This window comes from Mesoplodon bidens (assembly GCF_964165515.1).
Source record: "Mesoplodon bidens genome assembly, chromosome: 2".
NCBI lineage: Eukaryota > Metazoa > Chordata > Mammalia > Artiodactyla > Ziphiidae > Mesoplodon > Mesoplodon bidens.
The window spans coordinates 103,920,988-103,942,779 of NC_138177.1; the positions used below are offsets into that span (position 1 = coordinate 103,920,988).

The 21,792-nt window shown below is 35.0% G+C and overlaps 1 protein-coding gene and 1 pseudogene across 6 annotated transcripts in view; both read right to left on the reverse strand.

Moving 5' to 3' along the window:
• Positions 1–21,792, reverse strand: part of CCDC18 (coiled-coil domain containing 18) — a 136,286-nt gene that overhangs the window by 23,352 nt on the left and 91,142 nt on the right. For 2 of the 5 annotated variants that reach the window (XM_081226546.1, XM_081226545.1), the window contains exons 25-30: positions 21,217–21,360; positions 20,489–20,560; positions 19,194–19,397; positions 16,160–16,297; positions 12,206–12,406; positions 679–2,729 (exon numbers count right to left, since the gene is read on the reverse strand). In XM_081226546.1, the coding sequence (XP_081082672.1) occupies positions 2,178–2,729; positions 12,206–12,406; positions 16,160–16,297; positions 19,194–19,397; positions 20,489–20,560; positions 21,217–21,360 (1,311 nt within the window). In that variant the 3' untranslated portion in view covers positions 679–2,177. Of the gene's footprint in view, positions 1–675; positions 2,730–12,205; positions 12,407–16,159; positions 16,298–19,193; positions 19,398–20,488; positions 20,561–21,216; positions 21,361–21,792 lie in introns of those variants that run through there. The other 3 variants (XM_081226547.1, XM_081226549.1, XM_081226548.1) reach the window with 3 other exon arrangements.
• On the reverse strand, positions 13,696–14,835 carry LOC308613303 (archaemetzincin-2-like; annotated as a pseudogene). The gene has a single exon. The product of its transcript is annotated as an archaemetzincin-2-like (transcript).

Consider the following 21,792-nt stretch of genomic DNA (forward strand, 5'->3'; position numbering starts at 1 on the left):
TTATACTCTCCTATTTTTCTCCTATCTCACTGTTTACTTCTCAGTTAGCTTTAATTTAAATTATCAATACTCACATGCTAAAAGTAATTTAGCCTTACTAAATTAGGCTTAGTTTTTGGACTTTTTTCTTTTTTTAACCTCCACTAATTTCCTTGATTTAATCCATCATTATGGCTATAACTACCATCTATATGCAGATGATATCTAAATTTATAATTTGTCTCATAAATGCAACAATTTGTCATCTTCACCTGGACATCGAATAGAACTCTCAAATTTATTACGTCTAAAATCAAACCCTTGATTCTCTCCATGCCTCCAAATCTGCTCATCTCCTAGTATTCCTCATCCCAGTAAATGCTCAGTTACTCTGGCTAAACTCTTTGGAGTCTTTCATGACTTCTATGTCACTCAAAACCTATATCAAACACTGTTGGCTCTACCTTCAAAATATATCCAGAAATTGAACCATTCTCAACACCTTCACATCTATCCTCCTGCCTATCCACAATCATATCCTGCCTGGATTTTTACAAGTAGCCTCCTATATGGTCTCTGTTCTTGTCCCTTTATCATCCATTCTTCATCAAGCAATCAGAGTGATCCTTTAAAAACATAAATCAGATCATGTCACTTTCTTAAGCATAACCCTCCAATGTCTTCCCATCACACTTCAAAAGGAGCTACGAGATCACTATGGCACCCCCACCTCCGCTACCCCACCCTTGGCATTATCTCTTATCTCATCTCCTCCCTCTTATTTACACCAAATCATCCATACACCTCCTAGCAGTTTTTTGAACATACCAGGCATGCTACCACCTCAGGACATAGCACCTGTTCCCGTTCCTCCAGTGCTCTTCCTTCAGATACTAAAGTAGTTTAATTCCTTACTTCTTATAGGACTCTGATCAAACATCATCTTCTCAAGAGACCTTCCCTGATCACCAGATCTAAAACAGTATACCTGAGTCACATCATATCCCCTTACCAGCTTTTCTTCATGACACTTATTTCCACCTGGCATTAGAGCATATGTTTATTTACTTGTTTATTGATGATCTCCCCACTAAAATGTAAGCTCTGTTTGGACAGGGTCTTGATCATTTTTGTTTTGTTTATTTCTATAATCCCAGTGCCTGGTATATAGTAGATGCTCAATGAATCCTAAATGAATTAAATGGCTAAATAAATGATATACAGTAAACACAACTGTGGTTTTAAAGGCTAGATGAAAACTAATTTTATCAGGCTTTATAGAAGTTTGCCTTGTTTATTTTACCATCTTACTTGTTTGTTATACACTTGAAATTTCATAATGTGTAAATTTTGTTTTTACCAATACCATTATATTTCTAGCCTTCTGCTTATAAATAATAAATTAAGCTTTTTCTTTTTTTTTGGCTGTGCCACGTGACTTGTGGAATCTCAGTTCCCCGACCAGGAACTGAACCTGAGCCATGGCAGTGAAAGCCTGGAATCCTAACCACTAGGCTACCAGGGGACTCCCCAGATTAAGCTATTTTTAATGTAAGGATGTGGAAAAATGAATAGAAGCTCCAACAGTCTTTGTCTTGGATCCATTCTAAAAACACTTTTTGAAATTTTTAGGCCACCAAACCTATTTTGATATGTTTGAAATGAGGCAAATGGGCATTTGAAAAAAGCTGAAATTACCTGGAAGAGATTCTTTATTTCTCTGTGCAAACTATAGATTAACTGCTTATAAACAATGTCGAGTGTCTGTAAGGTATGTGTAGCAGGGACAAAGTTGCCTCTTCAGTATGATATGCTCAGGAATAACGGGAGCAGAAAAATCATGTGAATGAGATATTCTGAGCCACTATGGAAATCTATGACCAAAACAAAGGCTACCTTAATAATCTTTACTAGAATGGTTTCCAGGAAGTCTAGGAACACAACTAATTTCGGAACTCCAAAAAACATTCTCTAATACTCTGGAGTTCAAAATACTTTCCCAATATGAGGTAGAATTAGTCTTCAGTCAAATATAGAGATTATATTTAATCAAATATATAGGCTACTTTAACAAAAGTTAATTTTCAAAGATAATTTTTCAACTCTACTTATCTGGGGTAAAAGCATTCTAAACTCACAATGAAGTTTTTCATACTTTCAATATTTGTGTACATCACCTAATGGCATGAGTGCTTCATTTAAACGTATGGGTTTCCTACAGAAAATAAAATGATACTAATTGGAGACAAATTATTATAACTTCTAATGTATGAAATACATACCTGAGTTGAACCAGCACCTGTTTGCATAGAAGACTTTTTTAATAGTCTCACTTCTTTGTTTATATATCTTAGCATTCCACTAAGAGTACTGAAGTCATTATTCTCAGAACTATCATCTTCTAGGTCATGTGGGAGAGGTTTAAATGAGTCTGACGGGGTATAAGTCAGATCCTTCTGGCTTTCTTCTAATGTTGAAGGTTGTTCCAGTTGCATTTTTTTAAAGTCCTGCAGTAATTCTTCAGAAAGTTCTTCATCACTACGAGTTCTGAAACTAAGGTCACTGGCACTAATAGAGTGACGTAGTTTTCTACACTTGAAGAAAGCTGTGTGAGAATGCTTAGCAAATTTTGAATCTTGAATATCAGGCGCAATTTCTACTGGAGATGTAAACGGGGCTGGTAGAAACGTGATGTGTTCTGCCCTTTCATGTCCAGAAATTTTGGCTTGCAATCTGGTTAATTCTGATTCCTGTAGAAAAATTGGTACATAGTAGGTGCTGATTACATATTTCTTAAATGAATGAATTACTTAGAAAATCAGACTCTTAGAAGTCATCTAAGTTAAACTTCATCTTAGTACAGAAATTCTTTTTATAACAACTCTTGAGTTTTCCAAGCTCTGTTAAAACCCTTCATTTTGGGAAGATTATCTATATTCACTAGAAATATGTTTAAACTATACTAAGGAATTCCATTGAAAATTACATCTTCCTTATAGAACTTTTTCTTTCTTAGTATTGATGACAATATAAATTTCTATTCAAGACTGAAATCTTACATCTAAAAAATTTTCTGCAAAAGTATAAAAAGGTATACAATCATTTGTTAATCTTACATACATACAAAAAACAATGTCCTGCAGATTTTTCTAATAGGAAATGTCTATTAGCTACTCTGCTTTATATGTCATCATCACAAGAAATCTTTACTAGAAAATTTTCAAAGAAAAACCTTTAAATGATTAATAATATTTAATAAATAAATCCTTATTAAATAAACTTTTCATTTCTGTTTTTCCATGTCCTTCATTTGGGTCCTCTGACCCAACTTTGGGATCCTAAGAATAAGATTGCATACACTGAAAAGCGATAAAGCCAAAAAAAAAAAAAAAAAAAGGGAAGACATTTTAATTTCAAAAGTTAAACATACGTAGTAGTTTCCTGTTCAAAAAATACATTCTCCTTTTCTTACAGGTATCCATAAGATGCATATTTCTAAACCAGTCACTTTTAAACTGATAGTTTCTATTCTTTCTAAAAATACTGTGCTTATAACTAAAACTGTCATAACCACAGTGTGCATTGCAAAATGAAAGTTTAACATGCATATTTCAGTACTTTGATGTCTTTACAGTACTTTATCTAGATAAACTTGATTTATGAGTGGCAGAAGTGCCATTTTTTTTTAGTAAGTCACATTTTTATAATCTTAATTAATGAAGTAATTATAAAGTTGACACATATAAGGTCATGTGCAGTTTAAGTTTTTTTAAAACTTCTGTGTGTTATCTAGCCAAACTGAGAAATGTGGTATCTCAGATAAGCAGGATTCCATTTAACTTACAGTTCAACACCTAACTTACAAAGAAATGTAGTATATTGAATATATTAAACATAATTCAACTTTTTCTTAAGACTCAGAGAAGTTCACTGTTGTGATCATTATTGTAGTGTGCAACAATACAGTGATGTCTTCAGGGCTTTCAGAAAATGAACTTAGCTTTGCTCTTACTTCCTCAAATACAAGGGTACTTGTTAGGGTACTAAAAGAAGTGAACTGGAAAGATCTGTTGCCTCAAACAGTGTTCTTCTCTTCTCCCTCACTTCTGTTTCTGTTCTCTGTCATTTACTGCTGCTGTCAATGAATTGCTTTCCATTATTTATAGTTACTTCTAATTGTTACATTTATGCCAGCTTCTGCTCTTCTATTAGCTTCTTCTTTCTTTCTCTCTTATCCTCCTTAACTTCTCTCCAATCTAGACTTTGGAGCCAGCTGTGGTTGACTTACTTTCTACTGTCAGAAAACAAAGAAATTCTACCTCTGTCTGGTACACTGGCTAATCATAGTACATGTTCTAAGATCTCTGTATGTATGGTTCATTTAAGAATTGCTGCTATTTTGACAATATTTTCACAACTTCCTAAGTATTTGAAATTAAAAGCTTCTGAATAATTGATAAGTGCAATACAATTGTATTTATCTCATTGGTAATATCTAACAAGTGAGCAGACATAATTACTGTGACAAGGGATATACAACGTAGAATTTAAAAAATTTTTAGAGTCAATTTTTTGCAATGAAGTTTTATTATTTTGGGTAAATGTTGTAAATCCCCAGAACACTAACTATATTACTATTTCAGTAAAAGCATAGAGTGTTCAACTGAAACATAATTTTAGATTCTGTCTATTCAGCTTTCCTCTAGTACTGTGAATATAAAGTATTTTATAAGAGGAATTTAAGTGCTCAGGTTAATAATTACAAATATTTCTAAGGTATTAATTGACTGAGTTTTTTGGTTTTCAATAACTTCCATTCTGCTGTAAAATCATTTATTCCTTCGAAACTATCAGTGAGGTTGGTCTTTTTTTAAGGTCTTAGCTGACAGTGTTAATCATACTTATTGGCAGTTTGAACTAATATTAAATTTTTTATCTCTATGCATCAATACTGAGATTAATTCAAATTCCAGAGTAAACTGTCATGATCAATAGGGGTGAATAAGTAGCAAAAGGTTGTTTGAAAAATGACATATGTACTCAAAAACCAGTAAAAAAACTTTTTTAACATAATCTTGCACTTTCTACTTTATGATTTTTAGAGGAACTTGCCTGATTTCGAAAAATGCTCCTACTTTTTCTTTTTTATATATATCTTTATTGGAGTATAATTGCTTTACAATGTTGTGTTCGTTTCTGCTGTACAACAAAGTGAATCAGCTATATGCATACATATATCCCCTCCTTCTTGAACCTCCCTCCCACCCTCCCTATCCCACCCCTCTAGGTCGTCACAAAGCATCGAGCTGATCTCCCTGTGCTATGCAGCAGCTTCCCACTAATGCTCCTCCTCCTAAAGTACACCAAGTATAAAACTCTCTAAAGTAAACATTATGATTAAGTTGGTGTTTGCACAAGTTCCAGGCCAAGATGGCGATACAGGCTCCTCTCATATCTCCTCCCACACACAAAACACCAAATCTACAGCTACATAAGGAACAATTCCCTTCAAAAGAAACAAGCTGAGAAACATCTACACATTGGGTGGATAAGAAAATGCCCACGCCAAAACTAGTAGGAAAGCTGAGACTCACTTTTGCCATAAACCCCAGGTCAAGCACAGGGCCATATAATGGGAGGGAACACCTGACTTCCAGTTTCTTCCTTAGAAGCAAAGGGTTTGGATCCCACATCTAGTGCTTCAACTTTTAAGACTTCTACCTGAGTGATGGGCCCTCAAAACACTTAGCTGTGAAAGCCAACAGGGCTTGAGTCTGACACACAAGATTACAGCAAACAAAGAAGCAGTTCTTAACAGGCTTCCAAGGATATACCATGGCTCCCTTAGAACTCAGTACAGAAGGAACAGTACAAGGGAACCCTGTAAGACTATCAGCAGAAACTGCATGCCAGAAGGTAGTGGCAATGATATATTCAAAGTGCTGAAAGAAAAAAACTGCCAACCAAGAACACTCTTCCTGGGACTTCCCTGGTGGTGCAGTGGTTAAGAATCCGCCCTGTCAATGCAGGGGACACAGGTTTGATCCCTGGTCCGGGAAGATCCCATATGCCATGGAGCAACTAAGCCTGCGCACCACAACCACTGAGCCAGTGCTCTAGAGCCCACGTGCTGCAACTACTGAGCCTGTGTGCTGCAACTACTGAAGTCCGTGCACCTAGAGCCCATCCGCAACAAGAGAAGCCACTGCAATGAGAAGCCCCTGCTCACTGCAGATGGAGAAAGCCCACGTGCAGCAACAAAGGCCCAACGCAGCCAAAATAAATAAATAAATAAATAAATAAATAAAATAAAATATTCTTTGAGTTAAAAAAAAAAAAAGAATACTCTTCCTGGCAGTTGTCCTTCAGAAATGAAAGAGAGATAAAGCATTTTCCAGAGAAGCAAAAGCTGAAAGAGCTCATCTCCACTGACTAACCTTACAAGAAATGTTACAGAGACTTCTTCAAGCTGAAATAAAAGGACACTAATTATTAACAGGAAAACATGAAAATTTAAATCTCACTGATAAAGGTAAATACACAGTTAAATTCATAATACTCTAATGTTGTAATAGTGGTAAGTAAATTACTTATAACTATAGCATGAAATTTAAAAGACAAAAGTATTAAAAGTAACTAAAACTACAATGATTTGTTAATAGGTACACTGATAAAAAGAAGTAAATTTTGACATCAAAAACAAAATAAAGGGGGGACAGAGTAAAAATGTAAAGCTTTAGTATACATTCAAAGTTAAGTTCTTACCAACTTAAAATAGACTGTTATACATGTACGATGTTTTATGTAAGCCTCAAGAAAACTACAAAGCAAAACTTATCATAGATACACAAAAGATAAAGGAAACTAAACATTCCACTATAGAAAATCATCAAATTATAAAGGCAGAGAGCAACAGAAGAAGAAAGGAATGAAGGAATTAAAAACAGCCAGAGAACAATGAACAAAATGGCAATAGTAGGTCCATACCTATCAATAATTAAATATAGATGGACTAAATTCTCTAATCAAATGACAGAGTGGTTTAATTAAAAAATAAGACCTAACTGTATACTGCCTAGAAAGACTCACTTCAGTTTTAAGGACACACATAGACTGAAAGTGAAGGGATGTAAAAATATATTCCATGTAAATGGAAACCAAAAGAAAGCTGAGATAACTACACTTATTTTAAAAAAAAAACAGACTTTAGGCCAAAAGTGTAACAAGAGACAAAGAGGGTCATTATATAATGATAAAGGGGTCAATCCAACAAAAGAATATAACATTTGTAAATATTTTGCACCTAAAAAACACAGGAGCACCTAAATATATAAAGCAAGTGTTAACAGACAGCAACATATTAATGTAGGGGACTTCAATATCCCAGTTTCATCAATGGATAGATCACCCAGACAGAAAACCAATAAGAAAACATTGGACCTGAACTACAAGTTAGACCAAATGGACTTAACATTTACAGAACATTCCATCCAACACATGACAGGAGTATACATATTCTTCTCATGTGCGTATGGAACATTCTCCAGGACAGATCATATGTTAGGTCACAAAACAAGTCTTAATAAATTTAAGAAGATTAAAATCATATCAAGCATCTTCCAACTACAATGGTATAAAAGTAGAAATCGATTATAAGAAGAAAACTGGAAAATTCACAATTCCTTGGAGATTAAACAACATGCTACATAACAACCAATGTGTCAAAGAATAAATCAACAGAGAAATCAAAACTATCTTAAGACAAATTAAAATGGAAATATAATACATCAAAACTTATGGGACACAGCAAAAGCAGATATAAGAGGGAAGTTTATAGCAATAAACGCCTACATTAAGAAACAAGAAAGATATCAAATAAAACAACCTAAATTTCTACCTTAGGAAATAAAAAAGGAAGACCAAACTAAGCCCAAAGTTAGTAGAAGGAAGGAAATAAATATCAGAGTGGAAATAGACAGAGACTAAAAAGACATAGAAAATATCAATGAAACTAAGAGCTGAGTTTTTAAAAAGATAAACACAATAGACAAACCTTTAGCAAGGCTTAACAAGAAAAAAAGAGAACTTAAATAAATAAAATCAGAAATGAAAGAGGAAACATTACAACTTGACACCAAAAAATACTAAGGATCAAAAGGGACTACTATGAACAATTATACACTAAATAATTGGTCAGCAAAGAAAAAAATAGGTAAAATCCTAGAAACATACAACTCAAGACTGAATCATGAAGAAAATATAAAATGAGATCTCAATAGACCAATTACTAGTAAGGAGATTGAATCAGTAATAATAATAATAATAAAAAAATCTCCCAACAACAAAAGTCTAGAACCAAATGGCTTTATTGGTGAATTCTAACAAACATTTAAGAATTAATACCAATCCTCCTCAAACTAGTCTAAAGAAAAGAGGAGGGAACATTTCCAAACTCATTTTACCAGGCCAGCATTACCCTGATACCAAAACCAGACAAGGATGCCACAAGAAAAGAAAATTACAGGCCAATATCACTGATGAACATAGACATGAAAATCTTCAAAAAATATTAGCAAAATGAATGGCCATCATCAAAAAATCTACAAACAATAAATGCTGGAGACAGTGTGGAGAAAAGGGAACCCTCCTACACTGTTGGTGGGAATATAAATTGGTACAGCCACGATGGAGGTTCCTTAAAAAACTAAAAATAGAGCTACCATACAATTCAGCAATCCCACTCCTGGGCATATATCTGGAGGAAACCATAATTTGAAAGGATGCATCCACCCTGATGTTCATTGCAGCACTATTTACATCAGCCAGGACATGGAAGCAACCTAAATGTCCATCAACAGAGGAATGCATAAAGAAGATGTGGTACATATATACAATGGAATATTACTCAGCTACAAAAAGGAACGAAATAATGCCATTTGCAGCGACATGGATGGACCTAGAGACTGTCATACGGAGTGAAGTAAGTCAGAAAGAGAAAGACAAATATCATATAATATCACTTACATGTGGAATCTAGAAAAATGGTACAGATGAACTTATTTGAAAAGCAGAAATAGAGTCACAGATATAGAAAACAAACTTATGGTTACCAAGGGGGGAAGCTGGGCAGATGGGATGAACTGGAAGATTGGGACTGACATATATACAGCACTATAAATAAAATAGATAACAACTGTCTAGCACAGGGACCTCTACTCAGTGCTCTGTGGTGACCTAGATGGGAAGGGAATCTAAAAAAGAGTGGATGTATGTATATGTATAACTGATTCACTTTGCTGTACAGCAGAAACTAACACAACATTGTAAAGCAACTATACTCCAATATCACTTAATAAAAAAAAGTACTTTAAAATAAATAAATATTTTTAAAAAATATTAGCAAACTGAATTCAACAATGCATTAAAAGAATCATATACCATGATCAAGTGGGATTAGGTCCAGGGATAAGGATGGTTCAACATCTGCAAATCAATGAGATACCACATTAACAAAATGAAGGATAAAAGTCATATGATCATCTCAAAAGATGCAGAAAAAGCACCTGACAAAGTTCAATATCCATTCATGATGAAAATGCACAACACGTGGTTATAGGGGGAATGTAGCCCAACATAATAAAGGTCATATATGACAAACCCACAGTTAACATATTACTCAACAGTGAAAAACTGAAAGCATCTCCTTTAAGATCAGGAACAAGACAAGGATGCCCACTCTCACCACTTCTATTCAATACAGAATTGGGAGTCCTAGCCAGAGAAATTAGCGGGGGAAAAAGGAATAAAAGGAATCCAAATTGGAAAGGAAGAAGTAAAACTGTAACTGTTTGTAAATGACATGATATTATATATAGAAAACCCTAAAGACGCCATCAAAAAACTGTTAGAACTAGTAAATGAATTCAGTAAACAGCAGGATACAAAATAAGTATATAAAAATCTGTTGTACTTCTATATATTAATAATGAATTATCAGAAAGAGAAATTAGTAAAATAATCCCATTTATAATTTCATAGAAAAGAATAAAATGCCTAGAAAAACATTTATCCAAGGAGGTGAAAGACCTGTACACTGAAAACTGTAAGACACTGATGAAAGAAACTGAAGAAGATACAAATAAATGGAAAGATAGTCTGTGCTCATGAACTGGAATAATTAATATTGTGAAAATGTCCTTACTATCCTAAGTGATCTACAGATTCAATTCAACCCCCATCAAAATTCCAATGGCATTTTTCACAGAAATAGAACAAGGTATCCTAAAATTTGTATGGAACCACAAAAGACCCCAAATAGCCAAAGCAATCTTGAAGAAGAACAAAGCTGGAAGCATCACAATTCCTGATTGCAAACCATGTTACAAAGCTATAGTGTAGTACATATTAGCATAGAAATGGACACACAGATCAATGGAACAGAATAGATGGCCCAGAAATAAACCCATGCATGTATAGCCAATTAATTTATGACAAAGGAGCTAAGAATATACAATACAATGGAAAGAATAGTATCTTCAATGAATGGTGCTGGCAAAACTGGAGAGCCAGATGCAAAAGAATGAAACTGGACCCCGATCCTACACTATACATAAAAATCAACTCAAACTGTATTAAAAACTTAAATTTATGACCTGAAACCATAAAACTCTTATAAGAAAAAACATGGGGTAAGCACCTTGATATCAGGCGTGGTGATGATTTTTTGGATTTGACACTAAAAGCAAAGGCAACAAAAGCAAAAATAAAAAAGAGGGACTATATAAACTAAAAAGCTTTTGCACAGCAATGGAAACCAATAAAATGAAAAGGCAACCCACAGAATGGGAAAAAATATTTGCAAATCATTTACTGATAAGGAGTTAATATCCAAAATACATAAAGAACTCATACAACTCAAAAGCAAAGAAACAATCTAATTAAAAACTGGGCAGAGGAACTGAATATACATTTTTTTCAAAAAAGATATACAAAGAGCCAATAGGTACATGAAAAGGTACTCAATATCACTAATCATCTGGGAAGTGCAAATCAAAATCAAATGAGATATCACCTTATACTGTTAGAATGGCTATCATCAAAAAGACAAGAGATGAGTGTTGGCAAGGGTGTGGAAGAAAGGGAGCCCTTGTGCACTGTTGGTGGGCATGTAAACTGGTACAGCCATTAAGGAAAACAGCATGGAGGTTCCTCCAAAAATTAAAAATAGAACTATCATTTGATCCAGCAATACCACTTCTGGGTATATATTCAAAAGGAATGAAAACAGGTTATCAGAGATATCTGTACTCCTATGTTCATTGCAGCATTATTCACAATAGCTCAGATAAGGAAAAAACCTAAGTGCCCATCAACGGATGAATGGATAAAGAAGATGTGGTACTACCAAACGTAAAATAGATAGCTAGTGGGAAGCAGCCACATAGCACAGGGAGATCAGCTCGGTGCTTTGTGACACCTAGAGAGGTGGGATAGGGAGGGTGGGAGGGAGGGAGAAACAAGAGGAAAGAGATATGGGGACATATGTATATGTATAACTGATTCACTTTGTTATAAAGCAGAAACTAACACACCATTGTAAAGCAATTATACTCTAACAAAGATGTTAAAAAAAAAAAGATGTGGTAAATATACATACAATGGAATATACAATGTGCCCTTTGGAACAACATGAATGGACCTTGAGGGCATTATGTTAAGTGAAATAAAACAGAGAAAGACAAATACTGCATGATATCACTTATGTGTGTAATCTTAAAAAAGTCAAACTCATAGACACAGTGAGCAGGAAAGTGGTTGCCAGAGGCTGGGTGGTGGGGGAAATAGGAGAGGTTGCTAAAAGGGTGCAACCTTTCAAGTATAAGATGACTAAAGTCTGAGGGATCTAATGTATAACATGATGACTATGGTTGGTAACACTAGTTGTATAATTGAAATTTGCTTAAAGAGTAGAACTTGAATGTTCTCACACACACACACAAAATTTTTTTTAAAGTTCATGGTTGAACGTAAACTATTTCTCCTGTGGTAATATGATACATATCAAATTAATAATGTCCAAATTCAGTGTCTTCTAAATAAAGTGCATTTTATTCAAACAGGTCAATTTTTGGTTATTTAGTCCTCTACAAACTACAAGGATGGGAAAATAAGTCATAAATTTACTTCATTATAGTTCTGCTTTGTGTACTTTTATATGTTTACTTACTTTAATAAGTAATGCTTCATTTGTAGCTTCAATTACTTCATTCCTGTCTTGGACTTGCTGATGCAAATTGCTTACAGTGTCCTGAGCTTCTTCTAATTCTAGTTTTGCTTTCTCTAACTGTTCATTTAGTTGCTGAACAGAAGTCTTTTGAGAATCAGCAGTAATCTTCCACTTTGCATGCTTCTCCTGATGTGAAATCATCTACATAGCCCCAAAATTGAAAAGGAAAGGAAGAAAGAAAACAGGGTGAAGTTGGTTTCAACAACATTCTAATACTTTCCATTTCCACTTAAATGAAAGTAAGTTCTGTTTGTAGTTACAAACATGATTTCTCAACAAATAACATACTAGAGGGAAAAAGGGGAGAAGGAACCCATAGTTTTAAATTTACTTAAGAACAGTTAACTAAATAGCATGGACTTCTTTTGGATCCTGATTTGAACAAATCAGCTATAAAGGCATTTTTGTGATAACTGAGGAAATCTGAACAATGACTGGATGTTTGATGATATTAAGGAATTAAAGTCAATTTTTAGGTGTGATAATAGCATTGTGGTTATGTTTTTTTAAAATAGCCCTCATCCGACTTCCCTAATGGCGCAGTGGTTAAGAATCCACCTGCCAATGCAGGGACACGGGTTCGAGCCCTGGTCCAGGAAGATCCCACATGCCTCAGAGCAACTAAGCCTGTGCGCCACAACTACTGAGCCTGCGCTCTAGGGCCCGCGAGCCACAACTACTGAAGCCCCCGTGCCTAGAGCCTGTGCTCTGCAACAAGAGAAGCCACCTCAATGAGAAGCCCACGCACCACAATGAAGACCCAATGCAGCCAAAAATAAAAATAAATAAATAAATTTATTAAAATAGCCCTTATCTTTTAGAAATGTTTACTGATGAAACAATCATGTTTGGGATTTGCTTCAAAACAATATGTGATATATGGGGGAGTGTGGGGGAGGGAAGAAAGGGAAGTGAGTGAGGTTAAAGATATGGTGGCCATACTTCCCAGTTTGCCTACAGTTATGCCTGGTATCCTGGTGTAGTTACTAATAGCACCCTTTTTCATTCTCAAAAGTATTTCCTTTTAGATAAAAGAGATGGTCAACATACTTATAGATTAAATCAAATTGGCCGGGAGTTGATAATTACTGAAGTTGAACAATATATAGGAAGATTTATGTCATTCTACTTTTGAGTATGTTTAAAATTTTCCATAATAAAGTTCAAAAAAATCTCATTTTCATTGAAAAAAATCAGGAGTTTTGCAATTAAATGACTTTTCTGACAACTCTGAAACCTGTATTTTAAAAATTACAGTTAAAAATTATTGATCCCCTTTCCTATTACTTTAATGACATATTCTCTCATTTTTATATTCAACCAACATACACACTTTAAAAATATCTTTGTTAAGAAAAACAACAAAAAAACCTATATATATATTTTTTAACCTGTAAGTATTTATTTTAATTACTCCTATTTGAAGGTCCTTATTTTTGGAAAATAGCAAGGTATTTTATTATCCACTCTTTCCATTCCTTAAAGGCTTCTACAGGTTTTGGCAAGTTCACATTATTCTCATGACTATGTTTTGGAGGGAGGTGTGTCAGCAGATTCATCTTCAATCCACCTCACCAGCGCTTTGTACCCTTCCACAGTGCTACAACCAATAGCATGCTGTAACTTGTGTAAACAGATAGGGTAAAGGTTTAGGGGGCACTGATCAGCTTTTTCCAAATCTTTGGAACTTTGTATTAGATGTTCAAGCCACTGGCAGTGTTAAAGTCCAAATATATGTCCAATCTCATGGGTTAAAGTCTTATAGGATCAAAGTGGCAAAACACTAGTCATTTCAGGAATGTAATAGTTATCAAAAATTGAATAGTCGTTTGAAGGTGTTCTCTGCAGCTTCTTTACCTTGCCTTCATAAGATAAACTATAAAAAAACCCGCCATACCTGACAAGGCTGAATATCCCCATACCATCTGTTAAAGAGGCCTGTCCAAAGGCAAAATTCCAGGGAATCTCTTGGGTAAAGCTCAATGTTATTCCCACAACACAGAAGGCATCTTTAGGTTTCTAATTTTTTAGAACTTCAGGGTGTGCCCTGCATGATTTGTAGGTTTTGTATATTATCACTGACTCTAAAAGAACACCTTGCAGAGACAGGAACTGGTTCTAGGAGCTTTACTGTCAAGCTACAGAAAAATGCTTCACAGTAGCCCTTGAGTCATTTAATATATTCTTCACTGATAACTCTGGTGTTTCCTAGAGATCCAATGTACTGTATATAAATACTGCATTTCTTTGGAGAGGGTGTCTTTCTGTAAGGATCACTGAAAAACTTTTCAGAAGTCTTGGGGAACCTCAGGATGGGAGGTATCCAATCTGATCACGAATGCAAGATGGGTCCAAAGGTATCACTGTCTGGCTGGAAGGCTTCATTTATCAAAAGCTGTTCCACCAGCATCTAACTTTTACTGTGACACAAGTGCTGGGTTCTTAAGATGAGAGCTGTTTTTAGTGTCTGTTTAGAGTGCCATACTGTTTGCATAATGAAAGGTCTCTTCCATTCACATCGTGTTCCTATGTAGAGCTTTCATTTTTCTGTTTGAATGGGTTAAACAGCTGTTTCACCACGAGGCTTAAAAGGACCAGCATGTCTGGGGCCTGACTGGAAAAGCATTGTGCTGGGTGCCTTCATCCCCAACAGGCCTCCAAGACACCAGGTGCAGCCCCTGTGCGAATGTCCATATTAGGTGTTTTTATATGATGCATATAAAATATTAATACCAGATATTAAATAGCAATACTAGAACCAATTTTTACAATTCATTTTATGTACTATCTGCTTATAAATAATTTCAGGATGCTTATAAAACTAAAAGTAAAAAGTTGGATGATTAAAATAAAAGTAGAAATTCAGACCACATAATAACAGCATACTGAGTAGTTCCTGGCAAATACTTGAGATGGACCAATTATTACTGATGGTCACTAAGTTGACCAGCTAATATCAAATAATTATGCTGAACTCATCAGCATTCACATTTGTCTCTAAAGACCAAAGGTTGTAATCTCTTGGCCTGAGGACTGGATTCAGCAAATGTGTTTTGTTTGGCAGACAATGTTTTCAAAGAGATTTGACTCTAAATGCATTTAAACAAGACATGGTGACCACAAACCCAACTTATCCCTCACAAAGATGTTACCAAACTCCCTAGAAATGAGTTTAATATAAATGTATTTGCAATCATTGCCATATGGAAAAATGCTTTATTAGAACTTCATAAGTAATTTATTCAGATCTTAAACATAAATTCTGGATATCTTCAAATATAGTTTTTAAAAAGACAAGAAATGCTATTCTAATGGGTGACACTGCCCATTTCTAAAAAGGCTCAGGACACATGGATAGATAAAAAGTATTGTACTGCCTCTCTAACTTACTATCAGAGCAAATGTTGAAAATTACAACACATTAACAGATCTACATCACATGAAACGGCTTATATTGGTTATTAAATACCTCCAGTTAGTTTTGGCAAGCACTATTTTATAAGCAATGATACAATGATAATGATGTGCCAGGCTCTGGTGTAAGAACTTTAACTACACTAATTCATTTAATCCTCAACACAGTTTTATGAAATAGATAGCATTATTATATTCATTTTAGTTAAAGATGTTAAGTTAGTTGCCCAAGGTTACATAAGTGTCAAGTAATGAGCTGAGATTTAGAACCAGGATGCCTGGCTAAAGAATTCAAGCTCTTAACCCCACAGAATATTAGTTCACTGGATATGAAGCGAAAGTTATATGTTTAGGATACCAGAAATGGAAGACTACATGTATTACTCTATAATGAACATTTAAGAGCTAGACTTATACTTTGTTCAGATAGATCAACACACTTTAGCAGGGGGTAATAGAACAAATTAAATTTTTATTTACCTCTAGATGATAAGCTTCTTTGACAGATTCTACTTCTGCTGACAATTTCTTGATTTCTGCTTGCATTCTTGCTTCTAACTGAGCTTCACGTACTTGAGAAGTCCCCAGTTCTTCAGCTAAATGTTTTCCATGAGCTTCCTTAAAATGACATATTAAGTAAAGGTTACATTACTTGTTTATTTGGTTATTATAGCTAAACAACTCAGCACATTTATAGAAGTATCTTAATCTTTTATAATACTATATACTCATACACAGTTACCATATTAAATGTACACTTTAAAAAATGTATTAATCTAGATTTTAATCTAGATGTTTAAGAGAGTACTAATGGGAAAGTATCAGTATATTGTTTGTTATCATAATATAATAGAAGTTCACTAACCAATGCGTTTTGTAAAATAAACTAATAACCACAGAACACTGAACTTTGGCAGATAATAGTCTGCTCTTAGGTATGGGTATGCATTTTTGCTCACCAGATGTGCTGTTTGCTTATCTACAGTCAGTTGTGTATTTATCCAGACCTATTTATGCTAGTTGTGTTTGTGACTACAATTATGTAATTTTATTATACATTATGAACATTGATGAAATATGCATGCAAAAGGAATGTTTTTATAAACTGAGTTATATGCTTTGAGAAAATTCAATGAGTGAGTCACAAACATTTGCTACCCAATTAGAACCAGTCAGGATAGTTGTAAAATATTGTGTGAAATCCCATAAAAAATATAAGAGATGCTATCCTCTGATTGATTCACAAATGTCTTTCAATTCTTTTTCCATTTTAAGAAACCAAAATTGGAAACTATAGATGATGGAATATGAGTATGGTTTATGCAAGAAAGACTAGGTGGAATTTTAATCAAGTGATCCTACCATACACCAAAAACCAAGATTTGGTCCCACATTAAAAGATTAACACATGAATGTAAACTTAGATTTTTGGGTTAAAATATAATACTTAAAGTGTCATTTTTTTTAAATAAATGTATATTGTTTATTTATTATTTTTGGCTGGATTGGGTCTTCGTTGCTGCACAGGCTTTCTCTAGTTGCAGAGAGCGGGGGCTACTCTTCGTTGTGGTGCGTGGGCTTCTCACTGTGGTGGCTTCTCTTGTTGTAGAGCACGGGCTCTAGTCACGCAGGCTTCAGGAGTTGAGGCACGGGGGCTCAGTAGTTGTGGTGCACGGGCCTAGTTGCTCTGCAGCATGTGGGATCTTCCTGGACCAGGGCTCGAACCCATGTTCCCTGCGTTGGCAGGCGGATTCTTAACCACTGTGCCACCAGGGAAGCCCTAAAGTGTCATTTAAAAATTATTTATTTATTTATTTATTTATTTATTTATCTTTGGCTGCGTTGGGGCTGCATTGGGTCTTCGTTTTTGCACACGGGCTGTCTTTAGCTGCGTCAAGTGCGGGCTACTCTTGGTTGCGGTGCACATGTTTCTCATTGTGGTGGCTTTTCTTGTTGCGGAGCACTGGCTCTAGGTGCATGGGCTTCAGTAGTTGTGGCACATGGGCTTCAGTAGTTGTGGCTTGCAGGCTCTAGAGAGCAGGCTCAGGAGTTGTGACGCACGTGCTTAGTTGCTCCGCAGCATGTGGGATCTTCCAGGACCAGGGCTCGAACCCACGTGTCCTGCATTGGCAGGCGGATTCTTAACCACTGCGCCACCAGGGAAGGCCTAAAATGTCATTTTTAATAATTCCGCACTTTCACTTACTTATCTGATTAAATGAGCTTAGTTTATCAGATAAAATCAATTATACTACATTTAGATACTATTGATAAGGACAGAAATGAGATAAAAGTCGATAGCCTCCCTTTTCCTAGTAGACTCCCATGTGCCCGACATTCTAGTAAAACTTCCCTGTATATTTTTTATTAGTCTAACCACCCAGAAATGTGAATAAAAATGTCATTAGGTTAACCAAGGCTAAATGTAAAAACATTTTTACTCAATTCCCATACTGAATTAGTAACCATAATAGAAAGCAGAAAAATCACAAGAACTTTTCTAGAATACCAATAAATACATTTTTCTCGAAGTCTAAGTAATTAACTCACATATATCAGTCTAAATATTTTTAAGCCAAATTGTTAACTTTCTATCTAATACTAGGGAAATACAATCTATATTAGTGCTCTTGCTATTTAAAAGCCCTTTTCCTCCCCAAGGGTTCTGGACTGCAGGTTTCTAACAGTTATAAATTTAGATAGTCAGTTTTCATATATGAATGGCTACAAATGTAAAAAGTTTTTACTAAAAAAGACTTATTAGAGACTTCCCTGGTGGTCCAGTGGTAAAGAATCCGCCTTACAGTGCAGGGGATGCGGGTTCGATTCCTGGTCAGGGAACTAAGAGCCCACATGCCGCGGGGCAACTAAGCCAGTGTGCCACAATTACTGAGCTCGCGTGCTTCAACTAGAGCCCGCGTGCCACAAGCTACAGAACCCAGGCGCCCTGGAGCCCAAGCACCACAACTACAGAGCCCACGCACCCTGGAGCCTGCACACAACTAGAGAGAAGCCCATGCGCCGCAACGAAGAGCCTGTGTGCCGCAATGAAAGATCCCACATGCCTCAATGAAGATCCTGCGTGCTGCAACTAAGACACAATGCAACCAAAAATAAATTAAATAAAATAAATAAATAATAAATAAATCTTAAAAAAAAGATTAGATTTATTTTTTTGTTTGATAGCTCAAATTCACTTGAAAGTCTGAAAGTGCTTTATAACTCATTTTATTGAAAACTAATTAGTTTGACTAATACTCAGTTCTGAGAGACGTCCAAGTTACACCACAATGCTGTGCTAAATATAACAGTTTTTTAAAAAATTTGGGTAAAATACACATAACATAAAATTTACCACCTTAACCATTTTTAAGTGTAAAATTTGGTGGCATTAAATACATTCATATTGTTGTGGAACACAATTAACTTTTGTAAGAACTATATTCTATAGTCGAAAAAGTAAATGTTAGAACTTTTAGTATTTTCAGTAAGGTAAAATTAGAATAGGGATTACTTTCTCTTTAGAGAGTTGCTTTATTTCCTCCAGTTCACTTGACAGCTTTTCTACTTCTCTCTGTGCTTGGACTTGTTGACGACGAGCCTCCACCAATTCTGTATGAGAGTTCTGCATCTGCTCCCGAGTTAGCCTCAATTCTTGCTCCAAATCTATGGCCTCCTTGTACTGAGTTGCAATGTACTGTTCCTGCTCTTTCATAACCTGAAATGCACAAGATATTTGTAGGTTTCAAAATAAAATGATACAGATAACCTATTCTTACTCTGATTTCTCTTTTAATAAATGACTTACCCCCTCTCAACTAAACCTCTATATAATTTATTTATTTATTTATTTTTTTTGCGGTATGCGGGCCTCTCACTGTTGTGGCCTCTCCCGTTGTGGAGCACAGGCTCCGGACACGCAGGCTCAGCGGCCATGGCTCACGGGCCCAGCCGCTCCGCGGCATGTGGGATCTTCCCGGACCGGGGCACGAACCCGTGTCCCCTGCATCGGCAGGCGGACTCTCAACCACTGCGCCACCAGGGAAGCCCTATATAATTTAACATATGAATATTATCCACTGTGAAACTGACATTCAGAAAATGTTTTCTTCTTTTTTAACGATAAAAAAATGACAAAAGTACTGTAATAAATCTGGGACTCACTGGTATATTTTACATGACTTTAATATGCAAGCTGCATAATCCTTTAACATTATGATGCAACATCACAGAATATATAATAATATAAAGAGAAGAAAGACATTAATATTTGATTATCCATGTCAAAGATGGAGAATATACTGGCATGAATAATCAAAACCTACCATTAACCCACACAGCTTGGTTAAGGATGATCTTATTCTCTGCAAAAGGGAAATTTGTTATTGGGACTACTACTCCCTCTGAAAAACTTTTACATTCCTCAGTTAAATCCCCAGTAAAGTATTATTTCTTAGAGAAAAAAAAATCAGTAAGAAGTAAATTAGTTCTAAACTGGATCAGTGAGGTAGATTAGATGGTAGATAATGACCCTTGACTTTAGGGTTGATAAGAAGGAAAGAAAGCAGTACAAATCACTAGGACCCTAATGTCTAGAATGGGGGTCTAAGGTCCAACTGTGTTGTATATCAGTATAAATCTCATGTAAATATTTTTAGCCAGCCCTTGTTAGGGAACATGAAATGATTGAGCCAGTAACCTTTTTTTTTTCTCACTGGGGCCCAAACTTGGTCTCAGAGACCCTGCTTAATTTATGTATTGATATATAATCCAACAAATATTTATTCATGCTTACTATGTGATACGTACTATTCTAGGTGTTGAGGATAAAGGAGTGAACAGAGGAGACAAAGTGGCTACCCTTGTGGAGTTTATATTCAACTGGAAGAGACAGATAATCAATTAATCAAACACAATAAAGAGCTATACATTAAGTTTTAAAGTTGAGTATAGTATTTAAAAACAAATAAAAGTTACATCCATGAGAGCTCTTAGAAGCAAATTCACTTTTTAAAAAAGGCAAGTGGGTGGAATGAGTTCAGTAGTCAACACACATGCAAACTGATGATATGAAGTCATCAAACTTTATCTGGCAACTCAATCTACTTGGCCTCAAAAAAATACAACTATCTGTTAATTTATTCTCTGGATAGAGTCCCTCAAGAACAAAGGAGTGCATCCTATTAATAGCTGATCTTCAGTTCTATCACATAGTAGGTTCTCAATTAAAACATACATACATTTATTGACCAAGTGAGCATATATCATGGATTTACTATGTGAGAGATATCATGCGAATGCCTATAAGGAATATAAAGACAAATAAGATGATAACCTCACCTATAATTAGAACATGAGAATAAAGTAATTAATAAGGTAAGGAAAATAATAGGTATCTGGCACAAATAATTAGCCTAAAAATACTTATGTCACAGTTTCTGTGCATACTAAATACCAATCACATACTAAAACCAATCAGTTTAAAACATAAAGATTTATATCAATCTTGTTCCTTAGGAGGAAAATAATTTGCTTACACTTTCCATTTCTCTCATCTTTTCTTGTGTCCGTTCAGTTTCTTTTTTCAGTTGACTTATCTCCTGTTCATTTTGTAGTGTTATAAACTCTTTTTCTCGAAGCTGTTCTTTGGCATTTTGCAATTTTTCATTCAAACCTTCTATCTGAATTTTAAACAGAGCAATGTTAATGTAACTAAAGAAAAATAATTCTTCAGTCATAACTGCAATCCAAGTAAGTCAGGTTTTAAACATGTATATCTAAAATGGCAAAAATTTAAAAGTGTTTTTCTTTTTTCTTAATTTTAGAAGAGAGTGAGTTTATTAGAACAAAGAGCCAAAAATGTGTTTGTCTTAAGACAACCATAACTTTGACATAAGCATCAGAATTCTTGTGCCTAATAAAATGCTTATATGTATACCCAAAATAATACTAAAAGAGATGAAAGTCTCAATCACGTTTGTATAAGAAAGGAAAATAAAGGTACGTTAAAACAACACACATTACATGGCCTTCAAAATAATTTTACAGGTAATTATCTGCATGAGGTAAAAAATACAATTAGTGAAAACAAACTCCCCTTCTTTACTATGTTC